General features: G+C 28.8%; 1 protein-coding gene across 2 annotated transcripts in view; it reads left to right on the top strand.

Annotated features, from left to right (window-relative positions):
- The window catches only part of LOC107440233 (uncharacterized), a 513,892-nt gene that overhangs the window by 319,316 nt on the left and 180,853 nt on the right, over nt 1-13,723 (top strand). For both annotated transcript variants that reach the window (XM_087165502.1, XM_087165503.1), the window contains one exon: nt 10,151-10,328. In XM_087165502.1, the coding sequence (XP_087021628.1) occupies nt 10,151-10,328 (178 nt within the window). The remainder of the gene's footprint in view (nt 1-10,150; nt 10,329-13,723) is intronic.

Genomic DNA, 13,723 nt, shown 5'->3' with positions numbered 1-13,723 from the left:
TTCTTTTTTTTTCCATCACTATAAGTTAAATTATATTTCAGACTCCAACAAAAATTGCAACGAAGCAGCAACGGAATATATTTTGGTATTTTTGTTTAGTATTGTAACCATATTTTGGTAGCATTGGAATATTGTTATGTAATTCATATTGTACTAAATTCATATTGTTTACTTCACCATAAGCTAAATTATACATCAGACAAGAACAAATATCGCAACGTAGCAGGAATGAAATATATTGAGGCATTTTTGTTTTGCGTCATAACCATATTTTAGTATCATGTAATTACTGTGGTGTTTTTATTCTATTGCTCCATCACAACATCTTTGAATGTTTTTGTGCTTGAATATACTGGCTAAATGGTGACTTGCTTGTAACGATGACTACCTATCCATTAACCAGTGTAAACTGAATGTATGTGCTGGTTAATGCTAAGATTCCAAGTCTGTTAAAAGGATTCGATTGCTATACTGATTTTTTTCTTCGCCATAATTTAAATTATACTTCAAACTGGAGCAGAAATCAAATCAAAACAGCAATGGAATGTATTTTTGTTTTTCATTATCGAGCATAGAGTTTCGTTTCGATTGGAGATGAATGAATAAGTTCTTGAGAACCTCAAAAATTTATTAGCAGATCTTTTCAGAGCTTAAATAACAGCATAGTTAAGGAAAAATAGGCATCACAATCTCAAACGACTCAATGATATAACTTAGGTCAGAACGCTACTACAGTCGCAAGCAGACCTTCTCTGACAAGGCACACTCCTATTTATATAGACTTGGCGACTAAACCCCGGAAGAGTCCGGAATTCTCGTAGAACTCCGTAAATATTGGTCCTATCACTTTGAAACTCGAAGTTTCCAGAACTATCATTTTATTGCTAAAATGGTCGCCATGCAAAGTCAAGATTACCGTAAAATCGGTATAAATGGCTACAAACTGAACATTCCATTGTGCGTTATTTCTCCTCCAAATTACGTTTTAATTTTGTTACTTTCTTGTTTATTTTCTAATTACACTGTTTATTCAAGATCCGTCTGGGACATTTAGCCCTGATAACAAATTAAAATTCACAAAATTATACACATATTTACAAATTCGTAACATTATTGTTTCCGAACAATAATGTTGAATGCTTTCATACCGAGAAAATGGTACCTTGCGCGTATTTGGTGTTCTCTTATTACTGAGCTTAATATATATTACGAAAATAAAATCATGAAAACGTATTTCGTAGTTCATAAATGGATTCAGAAATGGTTATTTGAATGAAATAAAAACGTTTTTAAATTAAACAAAAATATCAGATTATTTAGCAGACCATTTTTATTAGTTTTACTTTTATTGCATAAATTGAATAAAAAGCAACAAATTGTTAAATTTCTGGTGATTTTACCCTCATTAATAGTATGATAATCAGATTTTTTTTAAATAAAAATTTAAATCAGACCAAATTTTTTTTTTGAATGTGCATCTATGCTACAATTATATTTTTAGATAAACAAAAACATCAGACTGCTTCGATCTATGTCTAATTAAAGTTTTAAATTTTGACATCTATTAAATTTTATTTTGATTTTCTTCTTAAAATAAAGGAAATTTCTTTCATCTAAATATGCTTATTATTGATATTTTTTTTTTAAATTTCTAATAAAATAACACGAAGCAATCATATTCAGATTATTTTGTTTACATGAGATATTAACAACAGCACATAGTAAAAAACGTCATGAATTGAATAATGCAGATATTTTAATTACATATTCTTAAATCTAATTATCCCATCATCATTACGTGATAGGTAAGGAATAACATAGGTAAGGAATAACTTTTTTTCATTTGTGCGCTTAAATAATACAATGTAATCATCCGAAACGATTCAAGCTCCTCTAACTTTAAAAAATGTATCATGAGTTGAATGAAAAAATGTGCTAAGTGGTGTTTGGAAAATAACTAAAGTTTTTAATTTAACGATATGGTCTTAACAGTTCTGTAAGTATAGAACATTAGTTTTCTTTTTAATTTATAACCACAGTTAGGTGAGTATTTTATTGATGAAGTACATTGAACGAAAGACTCCGCCTGTTGCTATAATTTCTAAAGCTGATGTTTTGGGGTCGACACTGTAAGAAATTACGTAAAATGTACCGGCACTCAGGATGCCGGTACTAAAGTTTTAATCTGTGCTTATAAAGATTTATTCACAGTTGACTAAAGTTCTATAACTTTATGAAAAGCTAAATTTTGTAACAAGAAATTCTATGTATTTTTCAGACTAGGAAAGTTATTTAAAATAAAAATAAATTATATATCTAACAAATGATAAGTTTAGTTTCATAGGTTAATATGTTAAAAAAATATCAAATCAGCAAATATACTATAATTTTTAGGCAGCATATTTCAATATGTTTATATTGATCAATTATAAATTAATGTTTTATTTTCATGCGTAGTGTTTTTTTATCACAACTATTTAAACATATTTCATTTTTACTTTTTGCAATTTAAAAAATTAAAATGCGTTTCAAGATTATAAAAAAAGCGAATTTTTACATCAATACGAGTAGGCAAAGTATGAATAAACAAACAATACGTTTTATTTAAAAATAGTGTTTATATAAAAAATAGTTATTAAAATAATAAAGAATTAAGTGTTTAAATTTAAAGAAAAAAAATTTGCATGGTTTCATTCGCTTTTTTTATTTTATTTATTTCAGACGCAATAAAACTTGAACTATTTCATTTCCGCAAAAGTACTTGAATCTTTATTGAATTGAAATATAAGTTTCACGTCAAATGCAACAAAACTTTCCAAAAAAGGAGAAGGAAAAAAAAGAGAAACCTACAAAGAAAATAAAAAAGAAAAGAACTTTTTTTCTGTTCTTCAATCTGATTTTGAGAAAATCCAGAAAGAAGTTAATTTTCGAAATCTGCAGCTGAGCGGGCGAAAGGGCATCCCTTCGGCTGCTGAAAATAAAGTTAAAAAACACGGGATGACTTTGACCGAAAGTAGAAATTGCTTTTTTTTTTTTTGTTTCTTTTTCATCCTGAAGGCATAGATTGCCTTAATTTTACCGCTTGTAAAGAGTAAACAAATAAAAAGTAAGTTAGAACTTCTTGAATCCGCAAATGAACCCTTCGAATTTAATTTGTTACACCCTCAGAGAATATTCCTTCGATCCTAATTCTTTCTTTTTTAGATTAAGATAATCGAAGTTTTATTGGCCTAACTACAAAGCAAACTATTTGGCACAAATTTAGAAAATTTTAATTTCTTGTTAAAAATCAGATTCTTATAAATCAGATTCTTTATATATATACATATATATATATATATATATATATATATATATATATATATATATATATATATATATATATATATATATATATATATATATATATATATATATATATATATATGTAATATCAGGGCTCCAACTCTGTTATTAGTGTTGTATTTAGCTTGAAATAATTGCAGTCATAAGCCATCATACGTTCTAAACAGGTTTATTAAATGTAGGCTGGTATCGATAACAGTGGACGTCCAAGTTCCCTACGGGAGGGGAATGGACAAGACTCCGGACAATTCCGGCACAGCTTATCAGGATCACATTATGATGAAAAGGACACGCAAAACTATGCGTTCTTAGGTTTTATACCAACATAGATTTTACGTAAAAAGGCACACTGTCGTACATTCCTTGTATCCTTACGCATTAAGGAAAATCATTTCTGCTTCCTTATATGGAATTGAAGAAGGGAACGATTCTAAAAATAACTCTTCCCTTGAAATATAAATCTATTTATATTTCAATGGTATGTTTTCAGCCTTGAATTCCCAAAATAGAATCTCTCTACGCTTATTCTTTAACAAAGACATTTTTTGAAACGAAAGAGTTTTAGTTCTTTTATTAATACAAAAGTATTTAATTTTTGTATTACATATATATATATATATTTCCATTGTTTTATTAGATAAATAAATACCTCTTCCAAAGTATTTTTATTTTAAATTTTATCAAATTTAGTTCTTATCTAAGTACACGGTAAGAATATCTATTGATTACTCTAATTTCTTTTTCTGTTGCATAAGGTTTTTTTAACAAATCTTAGATATTTTCACATCGCTGATTTCAAATCTTCAATCAATCTCTCTCTCCAAGCAACAGTTTTTTTTTAATGTATTTTGTTGAAATGTACAAGTTTAAAAACGTTACATATAAAATAGGGTTACATAATTGTTGCGGCCAACTTTTAGAAAGGTTAGGTCACATCATCAGGATATAAGTTGCATAGGAAACTATGCCCAGAAAACTGGTCGTGCGAAACGAGAGTCGCGAACCTATATTTAAACTATTTCTTTGGTTGCTTCTGAACAAGTCATAATAGGGGTTCGCCCCTAGTCTAAGCGACTATGCGAAGTCCATGCCGGCATTACCGTTCATGGTTTTCTATGTATTTTTAATCCTAATGATGTTGCCCTAACTCCTATAGAAGTTTGTAGCAGCATTTATGTGACCCGCTGTTATATATAGCGTTTTAAAACTTTTACATTTTCTACAAAACATGGACTAAAATGTTATTTGAAAAAGTAATCCGAAGCTTTACTTACAAAACTAGTTTCAGATTTAGAATTCCCACAGATCTGAAATAGGCTAGATCAAGTATTTGTATAAAGGCAGCAAAATGCTTTCTCTTATGTTATTTAAAAGCAGAGTATAGATTTTGGAATTGTTTGAGGTATCTAGGCAACCGTGGAACGAGGCGAAATTGTGCTTCTTTGTGTGGAGAAGAAAAATAATTGCTCGCTCGTTGTTCTTATTAACCAATGTAAGGAATGTATGAGATTATCTTTGGCTGCAGGCTGGAATCTAACCTGGAACCTTTAACGCCGTTGTCAGATGCTCTAAGCACCATTGAAAATTGTGTACACCCAAACCAAGATGAGTTAGGGAGCTTTATATAGCAGCCACAGCATGCTTAGTGTGATCTTTCAAAAATTTCACAATGGAATGTTATTATTTTTCAGTAACGCTGTTATTCATAAAAATCTATTGCCATTTTAATACTTTTGGATATTACTTTTCACTGTTAAAAAAGAAACATAGTTTTTTGCCACTGATATGTGTGCATCAAAAAATATTGCAGCGAAATTAAATGCCTTTGTAGTTAAAAATTCTGCATTAAAATTTAAAAATTCTGTATTATTTTTCAATAAATGTACTACTATGTATGCCCAATTACTCCAAACTCTAAATAATCTAATAAATCTAAACGATCGAAGTAGAAGATATCAAATAGTGAATTGAATATCTTCCGTTTTAGTTAAACGTCCTAATCAGCTATAATCATACTAATTCATAAGCCTCAATAATATTGAGTAACATTCCCAAACAATGGAGCGAACAGGAATTAAATTCTAATGCATACTGCTCATAATAATTTAGATTCGAAGAGACATTCCAATGTTATTTAATCACGCAAATGACAACACTCTTAATAAACGATTATTTGAGCATTAATCCAAAATGTTGTTTTATCTTGCAAAAGGGTCGTATGAAACAAAAAATTCACTTAACATCTGTGAAACGACTTTTTTAAAATGTTTAAATATTATTTACATAAATACATCGCATTCTTTTGTGAAATGTAAATATTAAAAGCTGATAAACTGCTGAAGTTACCAAACATAGGATAATGTATTATGCATTATCGTGTAGTCTAATATTAGAATTTCATTAAGCTTAACAAATTCCTAAACGAATCTGTTACACGTATTAATCATTAAATAATAATCAGTGGACCAATCTCAAAAGATATGAAGTACTAATTTAGCTATTAATTTCAATATTTCGTTATTATCGATTACAATTGATTAATAGTTTTGCAAAACTATTAATCGATAAGGAAACCAACTTTTATTTAGTAATCAATTACTTTTATAAGTTTTTTAACCTCTCTGACAGCATAGGTTTCATTACTCTCCCAATGTTAAAAATTAGACCTTCATTTATAAACAATTGTCTGTGTAACCAAAAAAAGAAATTTCAAATTTATATATCAAAGATGTATTTTTGATTATTTACTTTAAAATTATAATTAGCTTATGCTAGTTGCTACAATTGCAAAAGAAAATATCGTGTATTTAGAAGAACGTATTTAACTGAGTCCAATATTTGTAAAGTATTTAAAAAATACATGTATTCATTTGAAATTTTCAAGCCATTGTATCGTGAGTTCTAATAGATCTCGCCCATTTTGAATGATAAATTGTGAAACTTTTCATAATTAATATTCCGAATTTTTAATATAAATCAAAATACTATTCATTAATAATAAACTTTTTAGATCATTTTAAAAATAAATGTACTAACTTCAAAAACCAGTATAACAATTTAAAAGAAACTTAATCAATTGCATGATTTTCTTTTTCATACTTTTTTTAAGAAATTGTTTTAAGACATATAAGTAATTTTGAGGTAAGAATTATTTACTTTCTGATGTTACAAGTAAAGGAAGTTAAATGAGTGTGCAAAAGGAGCAATATATTATTGCTCTTTTGACATTAGCAAATAATTAGACAATACAATAATATACAAATAATTTGACACTAAACATGAATTCAATCGTTTCAGTACAATATTGGAACCACCATTTCTCATACTAAGATTGGAGAATTATTGGCTAGTACTTTTCCACAAATCTGCTGGCCGTGTGAGAGCTGACATTTGTTCTCTCTGTACCATAAATGCTTACTAATAAGCTACACGAAGAGCAGCTATAAAATAACAATAGAATTATTTTGAGCTGTATTGGTTCAGGAAATGAAGTGCACGTCTCTCAATGAGGTGTCCCGGGTTCGAATTCCAGCGACAGCTGGTCGATACAAAGTTCGCCCGCCTAGCACCGAATACAGTGCTGACGTCAAATATTCTCAGTAGTAGACTGATCATGTGCTAGAGCCTCTTTGATGTTAGGCTACCCATAGGAGGTTTTGCGGTTTTCCTCTACATGTAACGCAAATGCGGGTGAGTTCCATCAAAAAAGTTCTCCACGAAGACGAATTTCTTCAAATACTTGATCCAAGAGTTCCTTTGTCTTCTGGATTGGGTTCAAAATTACACAGCTACCGAGGTGAACATTGCTAGTCGTAAAAATGAAATTGGTTTTACAGGTCAACGACGGTTATAAGATAAAATTATATGAATTGACAACCTTTTCGCTCATTTGCATCAATGTGATTAGAATGATAAGTCTACACATTTATAAAAAATAGCTTCAGTTTAGCATATAGTTTCAACATCATTCAATCTTTATATTTCACGACTTGTTGAAAAGAGATTGAGAAATCTGACCAGCTTCTTTTCATGGGATTTTAAATTTTCATCATGAGCAAAAGATTTTCATCTTCTTTCAAAAAATCGAAGTCAGCAATTGGAAGCTAGGAAGCAGTTTTCTATCATCTTCTCCTTTTTCCCTGTTTCCCTCACAAACAGGCTCGTTCAATGCGAGAAATCAATAGCCGTTTAGTTAGCTATCTATTTTCACCTGTCATGGAATTCCAGGCAGCCGATTCAACACCGGTCCTTTACTGACTTTTTCCCCTACTTTAGCCAGATTCTTTTTTTAGCTTTTCCCCTTTCTTTCCCTGGCTTTATAGGATAGAATCCGTGTAAATCCCTTTTCCCTGGTGTATACACACAAACGTCACTTGACAGCGCTTGAAAAAATGCCAGGCTGTAAATCTGTTTGTCTAGCAGTCGGTATTCGTTCTGTATATTCGATCGAACAGCAAGAAGAAACTACGAGAAATGTGATAGCATCGCTAACAAATAGCTGCAACTGCTTCCCCTATTCTTGTTCTGACATGTTAAATTGTAACCAGAAAATCTCGCCAAATAGAAAGTTCAAGTTCCCTAAAAGAAAAAATTCCCTTCTGAGATTTGTATCTTACGGGAACAAGTTTCAAATGCTATCTTTTTCTGCCAACTTATTCAACTTTTGAAATTTTAACAGTTTTTATTTCATACCCTTTTGAAAAATTTCAAATGACAACGGATTTTGTTCTTTTTACTTACGATGTAAAGTTAAAAAATTTCTCTAACTTTCTGGAAGTTCAAGTTTCTTAAATCATACTTTTTATTTTCATCACTGCTTCAACTATTTTTATTCCCACGGCCACAAAATGCCATACTTATTTTTCAATTTAAAGTTTTTTTTTATTGAACTTTGTACCTAAAAACGTTAAAATAGGAAATAAGAAGTTGTCCCTCATCTTTTAAATAACTAAATCCTTAAATAATTATTGTTATGATAGTTTCTAACATGACGGGGGGTAACATTTTATTACAACAAGGACTAATGACAAGGGACTAACATTTTATTACAGCATTAAATATCCTTAACTAACTACTTCAATTTTTCATGTCATTTCAGCAACATTGAGGATAATTTCAAGATAAATTATGTACAGTTAGTTACTTGATTCAAGACTTGTTTGCTTCAATTCTAGCATTTTTTTTAAAAAATTGTTGTATTAAGTTATTGTTTAAGGCGACACAGGGCTATAAAATATTATATATTATATATAGTTTCAAATTCTCAGTTCAATAGAATAAAAAAGTTCGTAGCAACAGTTTGAAATTCGTAAATTTGTCAAAAAAAGATATTTTTTAAAAAAATGGCTTTTTCTAGTTATTTATTACAAATTCTACGTTTGAAGAAATATTTCTTTGTTTTAAGCATAAATAACTATAAATATGATCTTATGAACTAGTTAAAGAGTTAGATGCTTTAAAATTTAAAAAATAAACACAATCTTCGAAAGCAAGCCAAAACTTACTTGGGTATACAGTTACCTGCAAACAAGAAAATGTAAACAAAGGGGTGTGGTCAAAACAAAAATCGCCATAACTTCGTCAATTTTGCTCCGATTCAAAAAGTGTTTGCTTTAAAATGTTCAGTTAAATATCTAGATATCAAAATTAGTAAGAATAGAAATTAAATTTTCGTGACGAATTTTCGTTCATTTGAAAGCCTCTCGTCGCCTAAAGCATAAGCAAAATAGAAAAATTGCTTATGCTGCCTCAAACGTGCTTAGAAAAGTTTACAATTTGAGTTTCAATTTAAATATTAAAGCTTTTAATCTTTTCATGCTTAAACCTAAACATTAGTTATTAAAAATTAAAGCAACCTATCAGACTTTTATTTCTAACTTCATTGCAAAATCGACTATCAAATCGAACTATAATATCAATCTATAATATCAATAAAATACTCAATACTTGAAATGAAATCAATATTCTAAAGTATTTTATATCGAATTCGGTTTTCTATGAGTTACCTATTTTTAAATCTGTTCTCATAAGGATGGCTTAAAATTTAGTGGGTTTTAAATGAAATCTGTTATTATTTTATTGAAATAAATACTTTTTTTTGTACAAGTGTAATTCCATGCGGGATCCACAATTAAAATTAACAACCATGTCTTAAGTAACTACGGAAATATTAATATTGAATTATGTTAAATTTCTCCTTTTTTAATATTTGCTAATACAATTGTTTGTTTAATTCTTACTAAATTCTTCCAATTGAATTGATCTATGAAAAGAAAATTCTAATTAAAGGTTCTAAGAAATTTAGTAGGTAGAATATGCAAATCAAATAATCACGAGGATATAATAAGTTTTAAATTTCGCTTTGTTACAATGAAAATCATCCTGGTGATTATTTTATGTAAAAATTCGATTTTTATGAAGAAAGAATAAAGCATGGGTCAATCCAATTGCGCAAAATACGGTGATGTATTATTTTTCTAGAATATTGTAACGCATGTTATTGCCCAATTACATGGCAGTAGGGAATATGTAACTTCTATCAGAAAACAATAACGCATAAAAATGCCCAACAACTAACTGATAGTCGACACTAAGTTTAATTAGCTATGAAAAAATATGACTAATTTTGGTTCTTTAATTGCATCGATATTATTCTCTAGAACGGAATGCTTACACGAATAAAAGAATTACTAAAGCAATATTTTTACCACCTATGTTCAAAATATACGAGTTCAAAAAAAAAATTTCATTGCATAGAAAAATTCAAATTGAAAATTGAAGATTTCTTTCTATTTTTTATTTCCAGGGCTGCTCAGCGTTTAAATCTGTCCTCAAGAAAGAAACGACGCCAACAACATCATCCAGATTCAGAGGCCCTTCCATTCCTCACAAACTTTGCAGAAATTTTGCGTGTTTCTCCACCTCCTGCACCACCTGCCTTACTTCGCTCGATTGGAAAGAAGGAGAATTTTTCCATTGGAAAGGTTAGTTTTTCCAATAATTACGTTAGATTTGTGGCAGCTAATTTCATTTTATTTTATAAACTAGCGTTGTACAACCGATCCAATTCTGAGTTTACGACTGTCAATGTATCCATTTAATTTTGAACTCAACCCTGAAGACAAGACAAGGGAACTCTCGGATTGAGCATTGTGACAAACACGTCTTTATGAAAGATTTTTAAATGGAACTGAACCACACTTGCTTTACATAAAGAGAAAAACAACTAAAATCGCCTACGATTAGCACGATGGAGAGGGAATTCTAATCCGTCTTTGACTGAGGATGTTTTACGTCAGCACTGCTGTCGGTGCTAGCAGAGAATGGAATTCGTATCAACCAGCCACCACTGCGATTCGAATCTGGTTCACCACATTAGAAGGTGAACGCTCTATCCCCTGAGCCATTGTGACTCATGTCGTAGCTAACTGAAAATGAAAAAAATCCGATTATTTGCAAATTGAGCAGTCATTTTACAGTGCTCTAGGCTAATTGTTATACTCTTTCAGATTTTTTTTAAACTGTCTAATATTTTATGCTTAATATTATTTTTGTGCCACATGCCATTTGGCTCATTAGGAATTACATAAAGTTATTGAATGAGACTGAATTTACTTAAACTCATTGCAATAAGTTTTTACATTACTCTGCTCTTATTGAAAGCCTGAAATATATCAAGATAATTGATCAATATGATACATTTTCTAAGTATCCTAAAGGTATATAGTCTCGCTGAAATAATCCTAAGAAAGCGTCGAGCTGATTAGGAACTACTCGTATATGAGACATTTCCAATTGGCCTAGAGCTTTTGAACGTGATATGACTGCTGTTTATTCAACAAACCAACCATAAATTCTTGTTCCGTGAGAATTTTGAAAACATTAAGGTGTAGGTGATGCTGCATCAGCTGCCAACTAAATTGCTTTCATTAACTCAAACTACTCCAAAACAAGCATTTTTTCGCAAATTTTTAAAATATGTCACAATCTTTTGTCAATTAATTCTAGACGTACTTTATATCGATCCAAATCTTTTGATTAGAAATTGTGAAACAATCCACATTGTCGTGTGCATCTTAAATTTGGTAAAAAGAAATACGATAATTATTTTCCGAAGAGAATAAAGTAAGAATTTAAATATTTTTTTTAAAAATATAACTTCCTTAAACAATAAATATAAAAAAGTAGACAGCACTAAAATTTTTTTAATTTTTATATTAAAAGCTCAAATGGAAAATAATCATGATAATTCTGGTGGAATAAAATTTTTCAAGATAAAAGAAGTCTGTCATAAACTGTTAATTGAATGAAAAGCAAAACATATATTACTAATCACATTTGAGGTCAGTTGACTCCCTCGTTTTTAAGTTTAAATGAAAAATTTGAAATTTTTTAAGTTATTTCCTTTTTCAGTTTTCTTTTCTAGTTATTTCCATTTTTGTGTTTCCAACAATAAACCTATAACTTATAGCAATAAGCCTGTTCTATACATATTTTATTTTTTGAATTTATTTTGCTTCACCATCTTATGCTAAAACGTAATTATATTTAAATTAAATAAGCTTACAATCAAAACTAGCGTTCTAAAAATATTTCCTAATACTTTTAAAACGTTTCTTTGATTAAATGACGATAAACTTTGAAACATTATGAACGAAATAAATTAAATTACGAGCTTACCAATAGAAGCGTTAAATCAATTTCAATTTATTTCTAGATAAGTTAATTTGATTTTAATTCGTAACAAAATCATTTCCAATTTATTTATTTCTCAGTATAAGATATTTTATTTTAACTTAAAAATAATTCAGTTGATAGATATATTGAGGGAAACCAATAAATGTATATATTGATATAAAATAATTATTAAACATTTAAGAATGTAATTAATGTAAAGTTTTCCTAGATTGTACGTAATACCCTTTTACTCCTCAGAGAAATCTAAAATGGGATTTAAACTATAGTAAGGAGCTTTTACTTTAATTACTGTCACTTGTTTTACGTCGTGGTCCGGTTTTATACCATTGATCTCTTTAATAATCCCTTATGGGTTAAATAGGAAAGATCTCTACGATTGAAAAGAAAAGATAAAGATAACTTCCCGCTAGTTTGTATCAAATTTTCTAAAACTGTAGGTTAAATTTGAGTTACAAAATATGTATTAAATTAAAGAGAGTGTGTTTTATCCCTTTAATGCAAAATTTTTATTAATCCTGTTTTTAATCCTTTTTTAGTTATTTTGCATTAATTCAAATGAAAATAAATAAAATAATATTGTATTTATCATTTTAGTAATTTATAGTTCCGAAACACAGTATTAAACACCGGTATCATTTTCTGTCTTAAAGGTAAAACCCAGCTCACTTCCAAACAATTTTTCAAATTTGCACTTATTTGCAGTGTTTTAGATATAGGACAAATAGTTATTCATAATTGAAAGTTCTTTAATTTACAAAAAAACATATTGATAATTTTTTAATATAAATGAAAACAAATTTTCAAACTACTTTTTCTTATTTTATATTTTAGTATATAATATTTTAGTACAAATATAATTCAAATAATCTAACACATTTTTTCAGTAACTATTTGACTGTTTTTCATAATTAAAAGATACCAAAATATATTTTTACTTGCGATTGCAGTGCATGAGAAAAGAATATATAAAATCCTGCGTCAAAGAGTTCATTTAAGGATACTGACTTTTTTTTAAGTTGCAAATTAAGCAGGAGAAGAGTTATAATTTAACCACATTTTCATATTCTTTTACTAAAATACAAAAATTAACGAATTTTTCCCTTAATTTTTAAATCAATGAATTCAATTGAAATATTCATATTCACCTCATGGGTTTTATTGAAAACTTTGATTTCAATGAACTCTAGAAAATAATATACATTAATCATATTAAAATTTTACAAATATATCTGATTTTTCATTCATCTTCTATGAAATAAACTTTCTTATATATTTGAATCCGATCGGGGAAAACTCGAAAACATCATCCTAATGATCCGTCCTAATGATACGTACGAAGTACCAAAACCTCACAAAATTATTTAGGCAAGAAATTTAGTTATTTTGACCGAACACCATATGAAATTTATGCTCAAAAATTACGAAATTTTCTTTATTATTTACGAAATATTTTATTGCAAAAGCTCCGAAGCATTTCGCTAAATTGTGGAAAAAATAATTTTACTATGCTTGTAGCTGAAAATTTCTCCATATTTGCATTATTGAATCTCTTTCAAAAATGAAATAAATCATTATTCATATTAGAAGCCATAAATTAGTGTTTATAACAAGAAAATATAAAAGTGTTATCAAAATCTTGCAAATCAACTCTGACTTATTGAAATAATTAAGTGTGGCAAGA

This window comes from Parasteatoda tepidariorum, chromosome 6 (genome assembly GCF_982258835.1).
Source record: "Parasteatoda tepidariorum strain Cologne lab strain chromosome 6, Ptep-v5.0, whole genome shotgun sequence".
NCBI classification, from domain to species: Eukaryota; Metazoa; Arthropoda; class Arachnida; order Araneae; family Theridiidae; genus Parasteatoda; species Parasteatoda tepidariorum.
The sequence above is the reverse complement of the archived record's forward strand: the minus strand, read 5'-3'. Positions and strand labels throughout refer to the sequence as shown.